The sequence below is a fragment of the Cygnus olor genome, chromosome 1 (assembly GCF_009769625.2).
Source record: "Cygnus olor isolate bCygOlo1 chromosome 1, bCygOlo1.pri.v2, whole genome shotgun sequence".
Classification (NCBI taxonomy): domain Eukaryota; kingdom Metazoa; phylum Chordata; class Aves; order Anseriformes; family Anatidae; genus Cygnus; species Cygnus olor.
Window position 1 is genome coordinate 90,922,671 of NC_049169.1, and position 19,399 is coordinate 90,942,069.

The 19,399-nt window shown below is 42.7% G+C and overlaps 1 protein-coding gene and 1 long non-coding RNA gene across 4 annotated transcripts in view; one reads left to right on the forward strand and one right to left on the reverse strand.

The window, feature by feature from the left end:
• The window catches only part of IFT57 (intraflagellar transport 57), a 24,208-nt gene extending 14,911 nt beyond the window's left edge, over positions 1 to 9,297 (forward strand). For 2 of the 3 annotated variants that reach the window (XM_040569067.1, XM_040569079.1), the window contains 3 exons: positions 1,297 to 1,363; positions 2,478 to 2,641; positions 9,134 to 9,297. In XM_040569067.1, the coding sequence (XP_040425001.1) occupies positions 1,297 to 1,363; positions 2,478 to 2,641; positions 9,134 to 9,199 (297 nt within the window). In that variant the 3' untranslated portion in view covers positions 9,200 to 9,297. Of the gene's footprint in view, positions 1 to 1,296; positions 1,364 to 2,477; positions 2,924 to 9,133 lie in introns of those variants that run through there. The other variant, XM_040569071.1, reaches the window with a different exon arrangement.
• Positions 8,390 to 19,382, reverse strand: LOC121075655. The gene is made up of 3 exons (XR_005823087.1): positions 16,880 to 19,382; positions 11,035 to 11,300; positions 8,390 to 10,938 (listed from the first exon to the last, which is right to left on the reverse strand). It is a non-coding gene; the product is annotated as an uncharacterized LOC121075655 (long non-coding RNA).
• Between the last annotated feature and the right edge of the window lie 17 nt (positions 19,383 to 19,399).

The window sequence follows — 19,399 nt, forward strand, 5'->3', positions numbered from 1 at the left end:
CATCTTGCAAGCATTTAAATGTAATAGTTGACTAAAAAGTAGCTTTTCAATACCAATCAAATTATATTAATACCTGAAACTGTATTTTCTCTTTTTTTTTTAATCAGTGGTCTGACAAATTTAAAGAAAAAATCCCCAGACTCCTAATTGCCTCAACATACTGTTTCATAGTTTTCATTTAGATTTACTGTCTGACTTCAAAATATTTCCACTCTTTGTCCAATTCAGATTTTTTAAATGATTCTGTTGTTTGAAAATAACTAAAGTGTCTGTAATAGTCACATAAAGTAGATCACATCATAGGAATATGATGGAAATTGTAAAATAGAGTTGAGATTTTTTTAAGTAACCACAGCATTCAACCAGGGTTTTCTAGCAAAAAATCCTTGGTGCATGGCATCTGCAGAATTAGATTTTTTTTCTATTTGACTCTCAAGGAAGTTGACTTCAGATCTGTAATGTTTTTGTGCTTTGAAAAATATTAGCTGATTATTAAAGAAAAGTATGCTATTGGTAGCCTTCAAATTATGTAGATGCAGTGATGTATATCTGAGCTAAGCTAGACACATTAGATATCGCTACTGATCTGCTTTCAAGCATGCAACCAAATCTCATCCCACTTGGCAATACCAGTACCATTGCAGCTATGCAATGAAATTGCAGTGATGTTTCTTTTTCTTAATGAAAAAGGCTTACTGAAACCTTAATGAAAGGCCGTTTTTATATTAAAGGCAAAAATAGTAGGTTGTTACCTAGACTCTACTTTTGAATCGCCTAGTTGCTTTTCCTTTGTCATCTACAAAGGCAAACTGGTTGATAGTCTGTGCTGAAATGTAATTTTATTCCTCATACATGGATTTTACCTACCTATTGCCAGTGCCAGCAGGCTTGGCTGCTGCACTGTCTTTTGCTGCAGAGCTGTTTCTCAGATTTCTGCTGTCACCTGCCAAGTCCTGCCACTTTTAGAAGAGCATTTCTTGTGGTCATTTGGTGAATCATGGTCTGTGGGGATAACAGTTCTTATTGTCCGTTCATCATGATGCAACACTTGGATTCTCAGTAACACCATGTTGCTTGGTCAAAACTCACTGCTTGCTGCCATAATGCTTACAACTTTTTTTTAAAGGCTAATTAAAATTTTAATAACGTTGAAAAAAAGTGTTCCTCTGTATACAACAATTAAGATAGATTAATTCTTTTTTTTTTTAACTGACACATTCAGGAGAGAGTTTTTTTGTTTTCTCTTTTAACTTTTCACTCAACTTGTTTAATTAAGAAAAAAATCTCTAATTTAAGATTACAGAAGTATTAGAGAGAGTAAAGCAGGAAACGGAAGAGAAAGGAAGCAGTATGACTGATGGTGGTAAGTATGCTTCCATCTCAAACCATCCACCTGTTTTCTCAGTGACAGATACATGGTTGGTCTTTTATTAAAAAAAAAAAACACCACTGTAACCAGAATGAGTGACTAGTCTGAAATACTGGTATTCAACTTTTGAAAGGTGTCTAAGAAAACTTAGGCATCTAGCCCTCCTTGAAAAGCTTACGTAAGTCTGTAGAAGGTAAAAGCCCTTTTACTCTCAAATCATTACTGGCAGTAGCTATTGGATTCTCTGACTAAGGCTGGCTGGAATCAGTGAGAAAATTCATTTTGGTGCTTTGGTGTTTGGATTTTTTAATATTTAAAGCTATGTACCTATGTGAATTAGTATGCCTCTATCTGGGAATTCGGTGGTTTGTGATTTTTTCTGATAAATGCATTCTGCTGCAAACATGTAATAGGTACGAATGCAAAAATAAATTGATGCACACTCTAGTAGTGCTAAATATGCAAACTGAATCCGTATTTACCTGTAAACCATACAGCTAATTTACTTAAGTAGATGCAAGTGTTACTGTATAAGGAAATTTTGTGCTCCCTTGCTTCACTGTGAAAGAGCTACTCAGCTGCCTCTCGACACCTTAACAGCATTATGGCATAGCCAAGGATCAGGATAAATTCCAGAGCCCAGAATTATAAGGAGCTGTAAGATACAGCAGCAGCATCTATAGGGTGATGTTAGTGGGAAGTGAGGGGTTAAAAGTAACGTATGGAGCACAAAACATTTTAATAACTTTTCTCAGGTAAAACGACCTCCTACTGAAAATGTCTTCAGTTCTCTATCAAACCCCAAGTCAGCTGTGGGGATGAGGCTTTCAGCTGAGGAAAACACATCATTGACAAGCCTATCTTAATGTTTATGCACATCTTTTTACAGATCTTAGTTGTCAAGAAGACAGCAAAATTGTCATCACCATTTCTACCTTTTAAAGTGTCTTGCATGTTAAAAATGATGTATCAGTACAATCAAGTCTTTAGAGTAGAACACCCTTTTGTTCATTCAACTCTTCAATTTTAAGGAGTGAATTATAGAAAATAATGCTTTTGTGCTAAGTCATCTAACACAAAGTTGCACTATTTGTCTTTTCTTGGACAGCTCCTCTAGTGAAGATTAAACAGGCCTTAACAAAACTGAAGCAAGAAACCATTCAGATGGACATTCAAATTGGTGTAATGGAGCACACATTACTCCAGTCAAAGCTGAAGGAGAAATCCAATATGACTAGAGATATGCATGCGACAATGATTCCAGAACCCACAGTAGGTGCCTATTAAAATTGTTTGGAGCTCAATTGGTCTCCCCAAAATGCAATTTTCTACTGTTTGCTTTTTGGTGATTCTGGTGGTTTTCCTTTTGTTTGGGGAAAGAGGGGCATTATTTTTTCTCTCTCTTTTTTTTTTTCTTTTTAATAAAATGTTTGTCACACACTTTTTAAAAGTAACATTATAAACACTTTAGACTCAACATGGAGTCATGTTTAGTTTTGTGCTGTAAAGATTTACTGCAGATCCCTTCCAAATACACTAATTAGTTCTTATTAACACACGTGTCTCTCCGCTTCATTGGAGAATTTTATGTAGTGTGGATATCTATAGAATGTTACTGACAGCCTGTAATCTTGATATTCTACAGTGCTGAAAGAAAATTGCTTGTAAGGGATTTAAAAAGAATTAAAATGTCTGTTCTTGCCATTTACTTACACTTAGTAGAAAGTATTTAATTGTTGACATTGGAGTGAAGATTAGTGTGAAGTAGCTTCTACTGCATCTGACATTCACATGAAGCGTGGATTCTGTTCCCAGCCCTGCACAACTTTGGTCTGCCCATGGAGTTGCTTTGTTCCTTAGCTCTGTGGTGGGTGGATACGTAGTATTTCATTCAAGAGCTGCTCTGGTGATATTTCTCTCAAATTCTGAGTATTTGTGATTATTTGCAATTAGAACAAATCAGGATGGTTTCTGCATAGGTGACTAGTTGGATATATGTTTCCAGGTTATTTTGAGTCGAATGAGACAAGATTCATTTTTACTAGATTCGTAGTAATGATTTGAATTTATTCTGTGACCCTGATGTTAGGATAATGTAAGCAACTTTATTATTCTGTTTCTGTAAATTCAGTGATATAACCCTGATTAAAAGAACTGCAAAGCAGGATTTAGTCAATAGTAAAGGCGGGAGGGAGGGCAGCAGCAACAGGCTAACGTTGCAATGATTTTGGCATGCTCCTAGGACAGCCCTACACAACTTTGTGAATGGACCACCACCCTATTCTTAACTTTTCTGGGGGAGAGGATGGAGGGATCCTCTAAGCAGACTGATAAGGATGGTTTTCGTAGACTAAGAAATTATTGTTGACTTCCTAATTTTCTTCTATGTATCATCACTGTTTTTCATAGTCACTTTTTTTTTTTTAACGTTTATTAGCATTGACTGAAATGCTACTTTCATTTACAGTATGTAGCAGAACTCCATGGGCATCATTTGGATAGTTTTTTATTACTGTTCTTGTGTCAGAGCATCCAATTTTGATCTCTGTTAAGGAAAAATGTTGCCAAATCTGGTTATGTAATATGGAATGAGAAGAAAAATGTACGAGGAAGGGGTTTGAAAAGTACTGGCAACAGTGAGTTTCCTTTGTCTTAGCAAATGTGTAGGTAGGGAGTGATTCTAGAGGTTATAAGTAATGAAGGCATGTGGAACAAAGAGAAAACCTTATTATAGTACTTGTGCATCCTTCCAATTACCATTGTTCATAAGACAGGGACAAAGTCAGTACAATTCCAGTTTTGTTAAATTCCTCTCCTGACTTCTGTAGGTAATTCCATTCATCTGACATCCAGTTCTCTCACCTAAAGGAAATTTATCAGGTGAACAGTATTTTGCAGAAACAGTGGATATGTGTTGTGCCTGAAAGTCAAGACACTTGACACAGGCAACATCCTAAGCCATTTTCTTAACTTTTTTGTGCTTCAGTAGTTCATTTGGCAAAAACAAAAAGCCCTAAAGCCATCAGATTTTAATAAGTAAAAGGTAAATGCCAAATAGTATAATTTACCTGTGCAAGCAACTGTTGAAAATCTCTATGAATCACACTGGAAATCGGTTTTCAACTTCTCCTGCTGCCTACCTATATCCTCCCACATTCAGCTTAAATTAGAAAAGTTATTATTCATGTTCCCTTTGTTAGGTGGTGTTGCTACTGAATATTTACTTTAACACTGTTTTTACTTCAGCTTAAGATAAAGCAATCCCCTTCTGCATCACCTGCAAATCATACTGGTGTTTTTGGATTGCAAATGTTATGCTGTTTAAATGCTGTTTATGTCAATACTTTCCCCAGAAACTCCTCCTTCATGCTAATACAACAAACAAAATTAATAAAAGAAACCCTTCCCTTATGTGAATTGAGTCTCTTCCATTATTATAAGTGAATCTATTGAGGGATGAATCAGACAAGCAGGGCCAGAAAAACTGTAATCTGGTAGAAAAATCTCCGGAAGAAAAGCTAGCTTCCTTTATGCCAAAGTAATTCTAAAATAATGTGCTAATTGTGTGCAATTAATCTACATTATTTTTCATGGTACTGTCTGAAACTGCATTAATCTAAGCAGGACACTTCCGTTGTTGTCTCAGGAGTCATACGTGGCCCTTAATTGTCGTCTGACGGAGAATGGCATTTGCCCATTTAGAGAGAAAAATCACTTGACCTTGCTTTGAAAGCACTTGACTGATCCAGCAAGTAGCCACACCACCTTCCTTAAAAGCATGAGAGCTATGTGCTCTATCGTAGGCAGCCTGAAAGGCTGTTCTCAAAAAGCAGCTATGTGTGTAATCATTACACTGCTGGATCAATGCAGGAAGCAGAAATCACATTAAAACCAAATCACTTGAATCACATTATTTCATACATTGCTTATATCTAATGCAATGTCAGAACTGGAGACCAACTAAGTGAAGGTGTCCTTAAGATAGAAGGATACACGTGAAGCTCTGTTGTGCTATAAAAGTGTCTTTCTTCATCTGAAGAATTTGGGGGGCAGAAGCACTACTCGTAAGAGTTAATTCTTACGTAGAGCTCTCTTCTTCCATGGTCTTTTACTGCCTGCATTCCTCTAAATCCACCAGCATGAAAGCACCACGTCACTGTTAGATGTCATCTAGAAGGCAGACAGAAGCTAGCTGCAGACAGATCTGTAAGTAGTGCAGATGGAGGAGGAACAGGAGTTTCATTTCCTGTATATGGTCGGAGAAACCAGGTTTTTTATCCTTGCCACTAGAACTGCAGTAGTTAAGTCTTGCATGTGGCCCTAGCAAGAGCTGAGACTTGGCTCTCAGAAACGTGTGGCTGAGGAAGGCTCATCTGGAGCCAGCTCACATGCTCCTGCATGTACTGCCTAAAGCTCCAGAAGGAACATCAGCCATGTTTTGCTTCTTAGGCTTTCTGTGGCTCTGAAATTCCTCTGAACCTCATAGTATGATTTGGTGTCTTACTCCTTGGCATGCACCGTCTCCTGGGCTCTCTTATCTCTAGGCTAGAATGCAACGTATGCAAGTGCCCCTTTAGGAACTGGGATTAGCCTTAGTGCTTGTGGCCATATTAAAGGTGCTGTTTGCAGGCTGTTAGGGATGTTTGAAAGTGATGTCATATTTACTAAAGTAGGAAGGTCATGCATTTGGTATTCCAATCCCCTTATCTTCTAACGTCAGCGGACAGCATGATGTGCTGAATAATATGTGCTGTGCTAGTAAAGAATGCAAAGTAAGGGCTGGATTTTTACCTATTAATCTGATTCTCACATAGGGAATGAAGCTTCTGTGGCATTAATGATTTAATATTGATGTTGCAAGAGTGTAATAGTGGCTCTTCAACCACATGCTAAAAATTCTGTATTTCAGTAATGACATAATTTGTCACTTGAACTTGCATCAGTGAGTGCTGTTCAGGAAGGTGAATCAGAAGTTCACATGAATTTGAGAAACCACTGCCTGGTACAAACAACTCCCAGATCTGGTATCTCCACCTTTTTCAGCTGATAGCATTAGAAGACTTCCCCTCTTTTCCTGTATGAAATAGAGGAACTTCAGGGAAAATTCTTTCTTAAAAATGAAAACAAATGTCCACCTGCTATTAAACGTTAACACTTTTTTTGTTTTGGCGTGTAGGTCTGCTGTATGCTATGACATACGAAAAAAAAGTGTTTTACTAATTGTGAGTTACAGTAAGAGCAAATAAGTGAGCTCTGTGTGACCTATAAAGAGGACTAAGCAAAATCAAGAGCCTGTATGTGAACATTTCCAGTTTCAGAGCTCTTTGAATTTTGCATCCAAATTTTGCAGCCTGGGCTTCTCTCCAGACTTGACAAATGTTAATTAAAAAGAAGAAATTAGCGTGATGCTGTTTCTTTTCATCCTGGCTCTCATCCCACTCCCTGAATGTCAGAGCTGCAGTGTGCCTCCACAGTGCAGCTGCACGTGCATGCGCACACGCGGTGCACGTTCTCCTGCCTGTCATTTTGGGAAAGTAGCAGTAGATTTTGGCAGCATAAAAACATGACTGTGAATACCCCGTCCCTGTTCCTGCAGCGTCACTGCTTTCCACTTTCACATTGATGTATTCAGTTTTTTTTCAAGTGGATGAATGCTTTCTGACAATGGCTTGAAATAAAACAACATAAAAAAGCCTGCCCTATGACATCAGTGCCTGTGAGCTTAAGTAAACAGAGGATACGAGTTCCAGCTTTCCTAGGTGAATACTGTTCATAGGTGGGGAGTTTCCACAGCGGGCTTTGAGGTTGCAGAAGATATTTTCGAGTGCTACTTCCTCCTTTCATGTATCTCTCCCTTCAGCAAACACCATTTCCATGGTTATTTTCTAGATACGGGCTGATACTTAACTCCAGAGCTTGGTGTTGCTGGAAATTTCTGACTTTTGGATGCTTAGTAACAGCCCTGCCCTTCTGGAAACAATTGTTCACAGGCAAGGCTGACAGGAGCAGGGTTGATAGCTTTTCATTGAGAGCAAATAACAATGTGAGTAATGCTAATCTTTCACTTAGAAAACTGGCTACAGTTTTGCTCTGTTCTTTTTCATTCCTGGTCTTAAGTAATTAAGAGTGGTTGTACCTCAGTACTCCGTCCCAGAAGCAGCTGAGACATACTAGTCACTCATGTCTTAGCTGCCTGTTGTAAAAATTGACAAAGGTGAATATTTTGGGGTCAAAAGTGCAGAATAATTATTTTTAGCAATATTTCTCTTGTGACTCAGTAATTGTAGTTGTTCATTCAAAATATTTTCCTCCTTCTCTAGCTTTCAAAAGATGATAATACTTCAAACAATATCTTAGTGTTACTCAGTAGTAACGTGAAGAATTAAGCTGCAGATTGTAGGCATCCCCTGGATCAAAAATTTTCCATTCTTGCTTTAGCTTTTGGCCTGAAGTTTCTCACTCTATCTTGGGAGGGGCAGCTCTGGTAAGGTTTTTGAGAGTTTTCTCTATCCTTCTGTCAGCATTGCTGGCCCATGAGCATTTTACCTCCTTTCAAAGAATCCATTTGGGCAAGATAACAAGCCATTAGTCAGAAAGGACAGGACGATTGTGGAATTTTGCAGGAAACTAGTGCCAAAAAATGGTTGAGAAGGTTCCAAGAGGTTTTGCAGCATCTGTTGGTCATTGTTTCCTTTGTTATAGGAAGTGCACAAGTTCTCAGTATGATGGCAAGAGGGATTTCTGCCGAGTCTGACAAATGCTATCAAACAATGGTAAAAACAATGAAAACTCTGTGGTCTTAAGAGTGTCATTTACTAATTTTGCATTAGTTTGTGTAGCAGCCATTTCATTTCAGCTTTCTGTAGAATGCCCTTATTATGTGCTCTAGTAAAGCATATTTGGGGTTTTTCGTCATATTCAGCTGTTTAATATTGGCAATAAAGAATAAAACCTATTGTTCTGAGAAGACTGTGTGGCAGAAAGGTGTAGTAGGTTTGGAGAGTTTTATTGCAAGAAGTACTTCAGTACTCTGACATTTCTGTTTTAATAAGAATGTACTTAACACTACATATGAGTTTGTGAGAACTTGATTAAAGAATAGGATTGCAAGTAACTGTGTTAGAACAGATATACAGTTGAATATACAATTGTAGGTATACAATTAGATTTTCTCTGGTTGTGTATAGGATTGACGTGCAGATAACAAATTTAAACTAGTAGAATGAAAAAAACTTCACTTGAAAAGCTCTTCTGTATTACCTTAGCTTAAATATAAAAGATATGCCTCCACTTAGTCACATTCCCTTTATTGCTTCTGCTTAGTCCTTGGCCTCTTATCTCTCTTAGGTGCACTGCTTTTTCTTCTAATGATCATGATTCCTTTCAAGCACTTAACGATCAAAATTCTGTATTTTGTAGTTAGAATTTCTCCTGCAGTCCTTTAGCGACTGCTCGTATAGTCAAGGGCCAAAAACACAACAGAGGTAAAACAAATTCTCATTAACCTCAAACAGCTAAGAGAGCAAGGCAGGACCAGATTCTGTCCTGTGCCTATCAACAAAGGATTGTGTACTTCCATCACACTTTTCCAGTTTCACTGAAAATGTATGCTTTTAGCGTTTGTTCTACATTTAAAAGTTATGCTGACATAGCAGTGTTACAGAAAGGAGTGGGTTTGAACACTGTTTTGCACAGTTGTGCTTGCAAGTCTTTGCTAAGAACTGCTTCCAGTTTAACTCTCAAATTCTTCTGCTATGTTGGCAGTTCGTCCCAAATTTTGACAGCCACAGCTTACATGGTTGCAAAGGAAAGTTTGACAGCATGACCTGAATGTAACTGCAGTTAATCTGTCTGAGCTTCTGCTAACCTGGGTGGAAAGTACCTGATACATCTCTGTAAGAGTGTCACATGCAAGCGGCCACTGCTGGGAGGGGAGGCCTGCTGGCATCGTTTCCTGTGGTTGTCACGAGGAGATGAGAAGCAGGAAGTTGGACCCACCTATCCCGTTGTATACCTTAGCTTCTCTACAGAGTATTTAAGAAAACCCTACTGCTCTCACAGACTGCAGGACAAACCCAATGTGATACTACAGCTACAGACAGAAGGAAGGTGAACACCGTGGTACTTGGCACCCTTCTACTAAAAGCAGCTAATCAAAATTCAGTGTCTCATTGATCACTATAATAAGGGGGAAGGAAGAAGTGGTGCTAGAGCCAGGTAGTAGCTTCTGTGCCCAGAACGAATCAAATAAAATGATGAAAATAAAAACCACACAAGCTGCTTACAAATTCAAGGCATCTGGTAGGCTTGATCTCTTGAATTGTTCTTGTGGGCAGGCTACCCAATCTTCTGAGTAAGGATTACTTTTCCTATGTCACTTTCTTTTTTAAACATCTTTACTGTCTCTCTTTTAATAATCTTTATACCTTAAACCCTCAGAACTCTGGATGGACCTACTTATTTCTTTCTCTGGAGGCAACATTGCTGTGTTGTCATTTTTAAAACCCCTTGTATTTGAACTGTATTTGTTTCTGTGGAGAAACTTCATTCTTACCTGCATCTTGAAGAGCTGTAGTGATACAGAGAGCTTCAAAGCAGGTTAACCTGACCTTTATCAGCATGAGGTTTGGCTAGGAGGAGGGAACGTTTTGTTTGTGAAAAAACAATGTTCTGTCCCAGCGTGCGAGAAGAAGAGAAATGGGAGAAGATAAGGCCACATTATGAAGCCTTTAGAACAATGTAATACTCCCCTTAACCCCTAGACTTTTAGCCTATGGCCCTGCAGTAGTGGAGTCTCTCTGAACATCCAATTTTGCCATTTCTGATTTTATCAGAGTGACCCCAACCTAGAGCTTCAAGACCACAGCAATGAAGAGGACCCACAGCATACAGAATAGCATACTTGCTGTGCACCAGCAGAATAGGTCTGCATCTGAAAAGAAGCGTGGCATTTGTGTTTTAGTTACTTGAAATTCAAAATGCTAGTGCATAAGTGTGTGACTTATGAGGGACCTTCTGACAAGCAGAAGATGGAACTTTGCTATGACAGCAAAAATGCAACAATTGTAAAGGTGTATCAAGTAATTTTACAACACTCCATTTCATATTTCATCACAGAGAATGATGATACTTCCTTTTCACTGTCATAAGTGTGCTAGCTCCAAAAGTGTCCTTTCTTGTACTTCTGTGATTGAGTATGCTTTACTTCATGCAATAGTTGTTTACAACACACCAGTCTTCTACTGGTTGAAAACACATTTATTCCAGACAATGGTGCCAGTGCTTATCAGTTCGTATTGGCCATTTGAAAACAAAAGCCGGACAAGAAGGCTTCTGTTTTCAGTGGCTGGTCAGGATAGTACTGGAAGTCACTTCTTGGTGCTTTTCACCCTGTACTAGAGTACAGCTGTCAGCGCTGAGGGTCCTGTTTCATTCAGGACTCTGCCTTCCTGGAAGTAGCGTCTTGGTAGACTCCGTCTGGGGCTAATTCTGGCACTGACCTACCTCCCTTGCACAAACTGTGCAGTGATGATGTTCCAGGGAGGTTTTCACAGTGAGTCATTAGAGCCCTAGAAATACAGTTAAAACAGACGAACTTGTCAAAACGAGTCATATCTTTCAAGTGGTGATTGCTATTTTGAGTGACTATTTTACATTACACTTACCAGGACACCCAGGAACCTGTGGTGTGTAAACTTCCCCGCTGATCTCCATTCCCACCGCGCAACTAGGCAGGGCAGCTGTATTACCCGTATCACTGAACGGCACCTTCCTCTTCCCCAGATCGTGTTACTGGGCGAACACAGCACCAGGTCGGGAGGAAGTGGCTGTGGGTGTCTATGAATGTTGCCTCAGGCAAAGGATGTCATTGCTCTCAGTGGCCAGCCCTCAGAAGCAGACTGGACATCCGGTGCCTCTGCCTTGGAAGGAGCTGGAAATGGGACAGACACAGCAAAGGCACCTGAAACTGTGCCAAGTGTGTGCAGGGAAGAAAGGCAGGGTTAAGGACATGCTGGTCATAGTCACTCCCATGGAGGATGGGCTTGGAGGACAGGAGGTGGTCAACACGAGGAACAACTGGACTTGCACACACAGAGAAAGCGATCTCAGAAAAGAAATGAGAAAGTTGCAGCATGGGAAAAGTCAGCAGTAGCTGGATGAGGCTGCTTTTGTGATCCAAAGGGGCAGAAGGGAGCTGGAATTGCGGAGGAGGAAGTCAGCAAGGAAGCAAAAGCACTGGAGCAAGTATATTTGCCGTGAGAGTAAAGGGCAAGAGGGAGGCACAGTTTGTTAGAAAAAGGAACCGTGTGCTTAAAGGAAGAAGGAAAAAGACGCAACAGGGGTGGGGAGAACAGATTGCTATGAAATTACAGTTTGTTACAGTGTTAACGTAGGTTAACCAAAGTTGTACATTTCCCCCAGCATTCGTGTGCGCTCCCATCACCACACACACCCCAAACACTGCTTAGTCTACTACAACTACCTTCGGTGCTCCAAGGCCCCAAGAAGAAATCAAAGGAAATGATAAGAGAATGATAAGAGAAAAAATTGGAGGATGTGAAACAGATACACAAGTAAAGGAAATTATAAACGGAAGGAGAAGAGGAGGGTGGAGGAGGAAGGCAAAGTCTGGTGAGCTGAATATGCTGGAATAATGCTGTTTTTCAAATATACCTGATTTGAGAGCAGCTCTTTCAGGTTTTGGTCTCTGAATGGCTGGAGCTGTTCCAGTTGTTATGTAGGGAGATATTACAGTATCTGCTGCAGCCACAAAGAAACAGTTAAGAGCAGTGTAAACTGTTGCAAGAGTACAAGCAAGAGTCTGCTTGTGACAGCTACAAAGGGATAAAATTGTCCTTGTTTAGCTACTAATTGAGGGGAAAGGGAAAAAATCATACTGTAACCCTTTTCAGGGCACTATTTTTCTCTGTCTTTTTTTTTTTTTTTTTCCCTTGTTGGACATTAACTGCATTTGTCTGCAGTTACTCAATAGATAAAGAGGAGTTCATTTTTCAGTGCTGTATGTTCAGCATTTTTACAGGAAATAGTGAAACTGGAAAAAAAAAAGCTGTCTTACGGGTTTTGCAACTCACTGATGATAACTCTAGTGGCGTTTCTGTTGAATAATTTTTTCAGTCTGCAAGTTCATATTTGGTGTCAAAGGGAAAAACTCACAATTACCGCTTCAGGTATGCCAGGTTTAAAGGCAGTTATATTTAAGTCAAACTTAGCTGGAGAAACATCCACCTGCTCCTTGAGGAGAGGCATAACCTGTATTTAAAGTTGCCACATAAAATTCAGGAAGTAACTCTGTCCTCGTTTCCTTACTGTCCCTCCTCCAAACTGAAGACCTGTAATGAGGAGCTGGTTGGAAATACTCCTATGGAACCGAGAGCAGTTTGAACAACGCCCACGTGATGCAACTGAAATGCTTCTTTTGAAGCTATCAGTCGCAGACATCGAGCTAGGTTTCAGCTGGAGCCCTGCCTGCCTCCCTGGCACCATGCCCCAGAACCACAGACCCAACCATACGCCTGCATGCCCTGGGCCTGGGCCAGGCTGCCCGGACTGCCCCCGGCTCCACGGCTCTGAGGCGGACCCACCAAGCTGGGGGTGGCAGCATTTCATCGTCAGCTGCCAGCACCGACTCTGCCTACGGTCCTGGGAGTTCAGCTTTGCGGCTGGCTGAAGCTGATCGAACTGGAAGCTGTGGATGGATTCAGTTGCCTGGTTTGTTTCCTCAGCGGCACCTTTCTGCCACTGCCTCCACACACAGCTGGGGATGTGCAGTTTACAGCTCAGGCTGAAAACTAGTCCTGTCGGACCCCCCCTCTGCCCTGCCCCCAAATGCACAAGGACGCAGTCGGCTCAGCAGTCCCTTGCGAAGAAGGAGAAAGCAAAAGGTAGGATGTTTTGGCTGGCAGTCCGCAGTTAGACCTGCTTCAGCTGGTGGTCCAGCTGCAGCCTGCATGGCCAGCCTGTGGCTGTCCATTAGCCACTAGTGGCTCCTGCCAGTACTAAAGTGTTTCACCAAGCAGGCAGGTCCACAGCACATAATATCTAAACTAAAAATAAAATACGCTGCTATTTATTTCAGTACTTGGTGTTTCTTACGTTTGAATTTGCTTTTGAGAAGCCCTGTCAGAGAAACAATTAAATTAATTTAAATAAATCTCACAAAAGCTTTTAATTTCAACGGGGAATAGATTCCCCCTGCTCCCATACATGAACTCTCCTGGCTATCATTTTGAAAAAAAAACCCTTCACGGCTAAATGAAATATTGGACGAGAGAATGGCAGAATGCCAGCCCTCTTTATTTCATGATATTATAATAATAATGATCTCATATGATATTATTACCCTGTTTTATACTCGTTTTGGCCTTTTCCCTTTTTCCACAGAACATCTCCTTTGTCATTCATTGATTTTATTCTTGTAATAGCATTACCCTGAAACACAGGCTAGACTGAGGGTGATGCACATAACCACCCAAGAAGACAGAGCAATCACATTCACCCACGGTGCTGTTCAGTGTAATATCTGTCATGTTCACTGAAAGCTGTACCTCCTCTCTCTCCATTGTGGGCTCTAAAATAAGCAGAAACCATGAGCTCGGGGAGTCTGAGCTAAAAGGGACAGGAGGCAGAGGAAGTGAGAAACTGAGAACTACCACACACGTTTACCTTCTTCCCTGCCATCCATATCTGAGCAGGCATTAGGACACCAGGCTAAATCGCTCTTAGAATAGATCCAGTACAGACGGTTTCATGCAGCGCCTGAATTTGGCTCTGGGAAGTGGTAAGAATTAAAACCTGAATCTCACGTAGTTTTCATCATCGACTGAAGCTTTAACAAAAACCAGACCGTCACTAATCATATTGAGCATTTATTGCGGAAACGTTCCTCAACCAGTTCCATTTCCCTGTTCAGGCAACTTTGCTCGTGGTACATAACACTATATAGAAATAGCATACATGACATTATACGCACATAAAAATTGCTCTAAATATGAAGCACTTGCTAATCTTGTGTGGACATAGTGCTAAAAGTGGTGTATCCGTCAAAAGGAAACCAAAATCCATTTCATGCAAGCTCATCAAGAAAACATACACAATATGTAACCATTTCACAGCTGCCAAAAGAGATCAGTCTAATTTCTTTTTTTAGCTAGAAGGGGAAATCTAACCAGCCAAAGCTGTTGAGAGCCAAGAAGGCTATCAAAAAAAATAATAAAAAATGTAGAAACAATTCGTAATTTCATCCAAAGGCAGAAGAGTTTGTCAGAGCAGTGCATGCACTGGGCTAAGTGAAATAGTGTGGCTGCATGTGGGGCATGTCAACTATGGGTTTGCTGGAGTGTTATTTGTAACTCTGCGAATTACAGCTATAGAAATCATTTCAGGCACTTCTGTTTCTGGTATTCCTCTGTCCTTTTCTATCTTCCCCCCAGCTCTGTCCCTTTCTCAGCCCTCCCCCACACAACAACTGACTGCCAGCTGGCAATACTTTTCTTTGTCTCTCTGCAAAGACCATTAGATCCAAGCATGTCTCGATGAATTTGAGGATATCATCTGCTTGCGCGTACTGAGTAATCGACAACTTCCATAGGACAACCACTTTCACTTAGCTTCCATTCTCTTAAGGATATCTCAGAAATGGCATGAGTTGTTTAAATGTTTTAAATCAGCACCGAGCGAAGCCTTCCCACTTTTCTCCCCACCTGTCCCCAACCAGCATGCCATGAGAAACCCCTTCAGCCATAAGAGAGGCCAGATGCTGAAATCATTTGGGAAAAAAACACGTGGGTTCAGACGGTGGGCAGGGTGGCTGGGTGACTCTGACCGGGTCACTGGTTCCCCCTCAGCAGCAGGGTCACCAAGCAGAGCGGGCCAGGTGCAGGCTCCTCGAGGGGTGCCACGTCAGCCGTCAGACAAAAGATGTGACTCAGATACACCTAGGAATCAGCATTTTTCCTCTCTCGGAGAGTGCAGTTAATGGCTCTCTCTAGGAAGTGACTCCACCCAGCTTTGGTTCCCAATGCAAGTCGCCCCAGCAGACACTGTGTAGATGTGCTTACATTTTAATGTTGTCCGCGGTCCAGTCACTCCTGAGGCCCACGTGGCATCCAGCCACTCTGTTAACCTCTCGAGACCCCAGTCACTGCCTCTGAAAAGGGTGAAGTGTCCCTAGGTAGGTATTCCTCAGATAAAAGGAGTGGTGTTATTATAATTACTACAAAAGGAGTGGTGTTATTATAATTACTACATTGCCATTCTGCGGCGAATGGATTCCTTGTGCTCGGTTACCTACCGCAAATTTAATCTGTGGGCATAACAGGCTTCTCTCCGTGTTTTCACAGCCTGGCTCTTCAAAGTAAAGCCCTTTGTTCCAAGCTAGGAGGATAAATGGGTTTTAGCTTCATTTTCTCAGAGGGAAGCTTATGTGATTGCGCTGTCTGTCATCTGTCTATGCCGATAAGTTTTTAACTGCCACAGCCAATTATAATTATTTCCAAAGAAAAACATCGCCAGAGGCAGACATCTCCATGATAATTATATTTCTATGGATTTTGTGAAAGAAGGCAGCAGACTGGGTCGGGGATGGGGATGGGGAGGAGGAGGGAGAGGACAGAGAGCAAGACCACAGTGTCCCGCGAAGGGAATCTGGGAGACCTCGGCTGTCCCCGCGCTGGCCATGAGCAGCCAGCCTGCAGAGCCTGCGGGCACTGCAGTGTTGGGCGACATGAGTGTCCCTCTGAACGTCCCACAGGGAGTGCCACCCGCTGGGCGCACCTTCACAGGGGACGTCCTCTGTGTTGCGGAGGGAGAGCAGGCACAGGCCGTCTTTGTGCTGACTCTGATGGAAGGAAAACATCTGGGTGTTCTGGAGCAGGCACCAGCACTGTTTTTGCCCTCGAATTGTACTTGTGGGTGGCAGAACTTGTGTGGCAGATGGGGTGGGCTGGCCAGCGCCCCCAGGGAGGACTGGTTTGCTCGATACGGTTGGAATATGCTCTGTGCTGTAACTAGCTGAACATGCTCAGTGACGGCATTGCTAATAAAATGTGGTGGGCAATGCGTGTTCTGTGCTCAGAGACCTGCTAATACACTCATGACAGCCGCTAAGGCCAGGTTTGCATATTTAGGTGACGGAGCCATGGTATTTGAAGATCCACAGAGCCTAATTCTCTCTGAAATCAGAAGGGACTATGACTTACACTGCATCAGAAGTCAGGTCTTTAAACAGCTTTAAAGCTACCAACCTTCCTTCTCTAATACCTTAGAACAACTGACCCTCTCTCTCAGCAAATCCTGACTGAAATGAGAGGTTTCTGGTACTGCCTTTGAGGACAGAGTAGAAAATTATAGTTTTGGCACAACGTAACCATTCCCTGGAATCAAACACATTGTTTCCCCATTACATAATTTTCTTGGATGTGTCACAATGCCTAGGGTGGAAGACCATGTTCACCACTGAGATAACATAACATGTAATTTCTATAAACTCACTGATTATCTGACCCACATCTCCGGGAGCCTCGTTTCAGCGGAGGGCAGCTGCAGATAACACCGCAGACAGTTGCTCTGTTGCCATCGGTCCGCCACAGGTGAAACTGCTGGTCTGCAAAGGGAACCTCACGTGTCTTGGGCATGCAGTAGGAAGTACGGGTAAGAGCCAGGGAAGGGTGGTTGTGAAAGAAGCACCGTTTCCCTAAAATCATTTTGAAGTGGATGAAAAATGACTGCATATTAGCCATATCAAACAACTGTGAAAGGTTTACACTTATTCACAGCATTCCTTTATTTTTGACTAGGTGTGCAGCAACTGTTCCTGAAAGTTAATTCAGGCTTTGGTCTTTTGTAATGCTTAGAAGCCCATTAATATTTATAAATGTCACTTTAATCCCTTTTTTGCCCTCTTGCCCAGGCAGGATCTCTCATAAGAAAATTTTGTTGCCTTTTTTTTTTTTTTTTTTTTTTGACAAACTGTGGTAAGTTCGTGGCCGAGCTTGTTCTAAAAATGTCATGTTCTGTAGAGCTGTGATGTATAGCTTTGGTAGCCTGCCTCTGCCCCCAAGATGGTTCTGAGTTAGATCTTAGGCCTGGAGGAAAGGACATGGAGCCTATTCTCAGCCCTGCCACTGGCTGATTATGCGACTTTAGTCAGTTCATTTAACCACAGCATGCTTTGGTTTCCAGATCAAAAAAAAAAGAAGGGGTAACATCCTCCTTTGTGTCTGCTTTGCGGCGCTGGAAGAACAAAGTATCACCTATGATGTTGCTATTTACTGTGATTTCTGGATGCAGATGGTTTTTGTGAGCATTGTGACATGGGGCAGCACGTGTGTCGAGCGAGCCCATGAACACAAAGGTCAGGCCACTGCTGAGGGAGACAGCTCTCACAGCCAGTTTGACAAATCTATCTACAGATACCCTTTGCTTTAGGCATGCAGGCTTTTATGTCACTCTTCAGGATTTTCCTGCCAGCTAGGGCCGTCGCTGCCTCCTGTGCACTGTTTTGTGTGTGTGCTTCGTGCCTGTAGCAGCTTCAGTTGCTGCACACAGATAACGGATGATCAATGGCACTCCAAAGAGCTGTAAACCAGCATAAAATGGCAGATCGGTGCCTAGTAATGGCAGCAAAATAGCTGCCTAATTTAAAGAGGAAAACTGTGCCTCGCAAGTCATAAATGAGGGACTCATGCACAGTTTTCAAAATACATGAACTATTGCTATAGGGGCACTTGGGCCCACTATGCAAGTCAGAGATGGGGCTGGCTTTTCACAGCTTTCGAGGTGTTCCTGTGGCAAGCTGTTAGAGCATGCGGGGTTTGCTTTGCACACCTAGCTTGGAAAGGAGAGCAGAACTGCCTAACATTTCTCTCAGTAGGAATCCAGAGCCTCTGAACTGCCTTGTGCTGCATAATCCAGTTTCCTGAAATTCTCAGCAAGGAGAGGCATCGCTGACCTTTCTCAGCAGCAGCAAGCAGAGCACACCTAGCTAGACGGCATAGCTCCCCCCTGAAAACCAGGGAAACTGCATGCACGGAGAGTTATTTTGGGGGGATTTGTGAAACCCAGCTCAGTAGTATAGGAGGCAGCACCTGCCTCAAAGCAGCACCCTCTCACGCAAGACTCCTGGCTGCATGAGATTTCCAGCGAGCGCTGTTTTGCTCGGAGGCGAGCATGGGTGCGTTACGCGCTACCTTAGCAACAGACGCATGCTGCAGCTGTAGCCTTCTGCTCTCTGCAACAGGAGGAGAGCATCCCCACAGCTTTCTGACAGGCGACATGCTGCGCAGCTCTCCACAGAGCTGTCACTGTCCCCAGCGCCTGCCTGCGGCTCGCAGCATCCTGGCACTTGGTCCGGGCACAGATGCAAGAACTGCAGCTCGGACAGACACGCCTGCCCCGCTGGCTTCCACTCGAGCCCGCTTCTTCAGGCCTCCAGAGAACATCATCTGAGTCACTTTGGCAGGAGCGGGATCAGCTGCTTCGCGCCATCCCCCTCCATCGGTTCTGGAGTCAGACGGCTCCCGCTGCTCAAGGCTTTTTACTAACATCGAGTGCTGGAGGGTGTCTGCGCGCTTTATGGGATTTTGGGAGAAAACAAACACAGTAGGCAGGGCACGGGTAATCACTTCAAGAGGGCTGGGGGAACACTTCAAGGGAGTCAGAAAGGGGAAGTGGGGTGGATCTTCCAAGTCAGTGCTGATGTTAGGGCTAGGGAGATGTTGTAAGAGCGTGTGAGGCATTAACGAAATTCAGTTCCTCAGAGAATTTTGCTTCTGCCCTGGCTCTCACCGATCCACCCCGTGTTGAACCTTGGGACTTTAATAGCTGTGTATGCGTGTACATATTTGCGCGTGTCCTCGACGGGTGCCCCTCCGCCCGCCGCCCCGGCCATTTCAGCGGCCCCCGCGCTTCGTGCAATGCGTGCGGGGGCAGGGAGAGGAGCCCCGGCCGCGGGCGCTGACGGAAAGCAGCGCGGGGGCGGCCGCCCCCACCCCCCGCCCACAGGACGGCCGG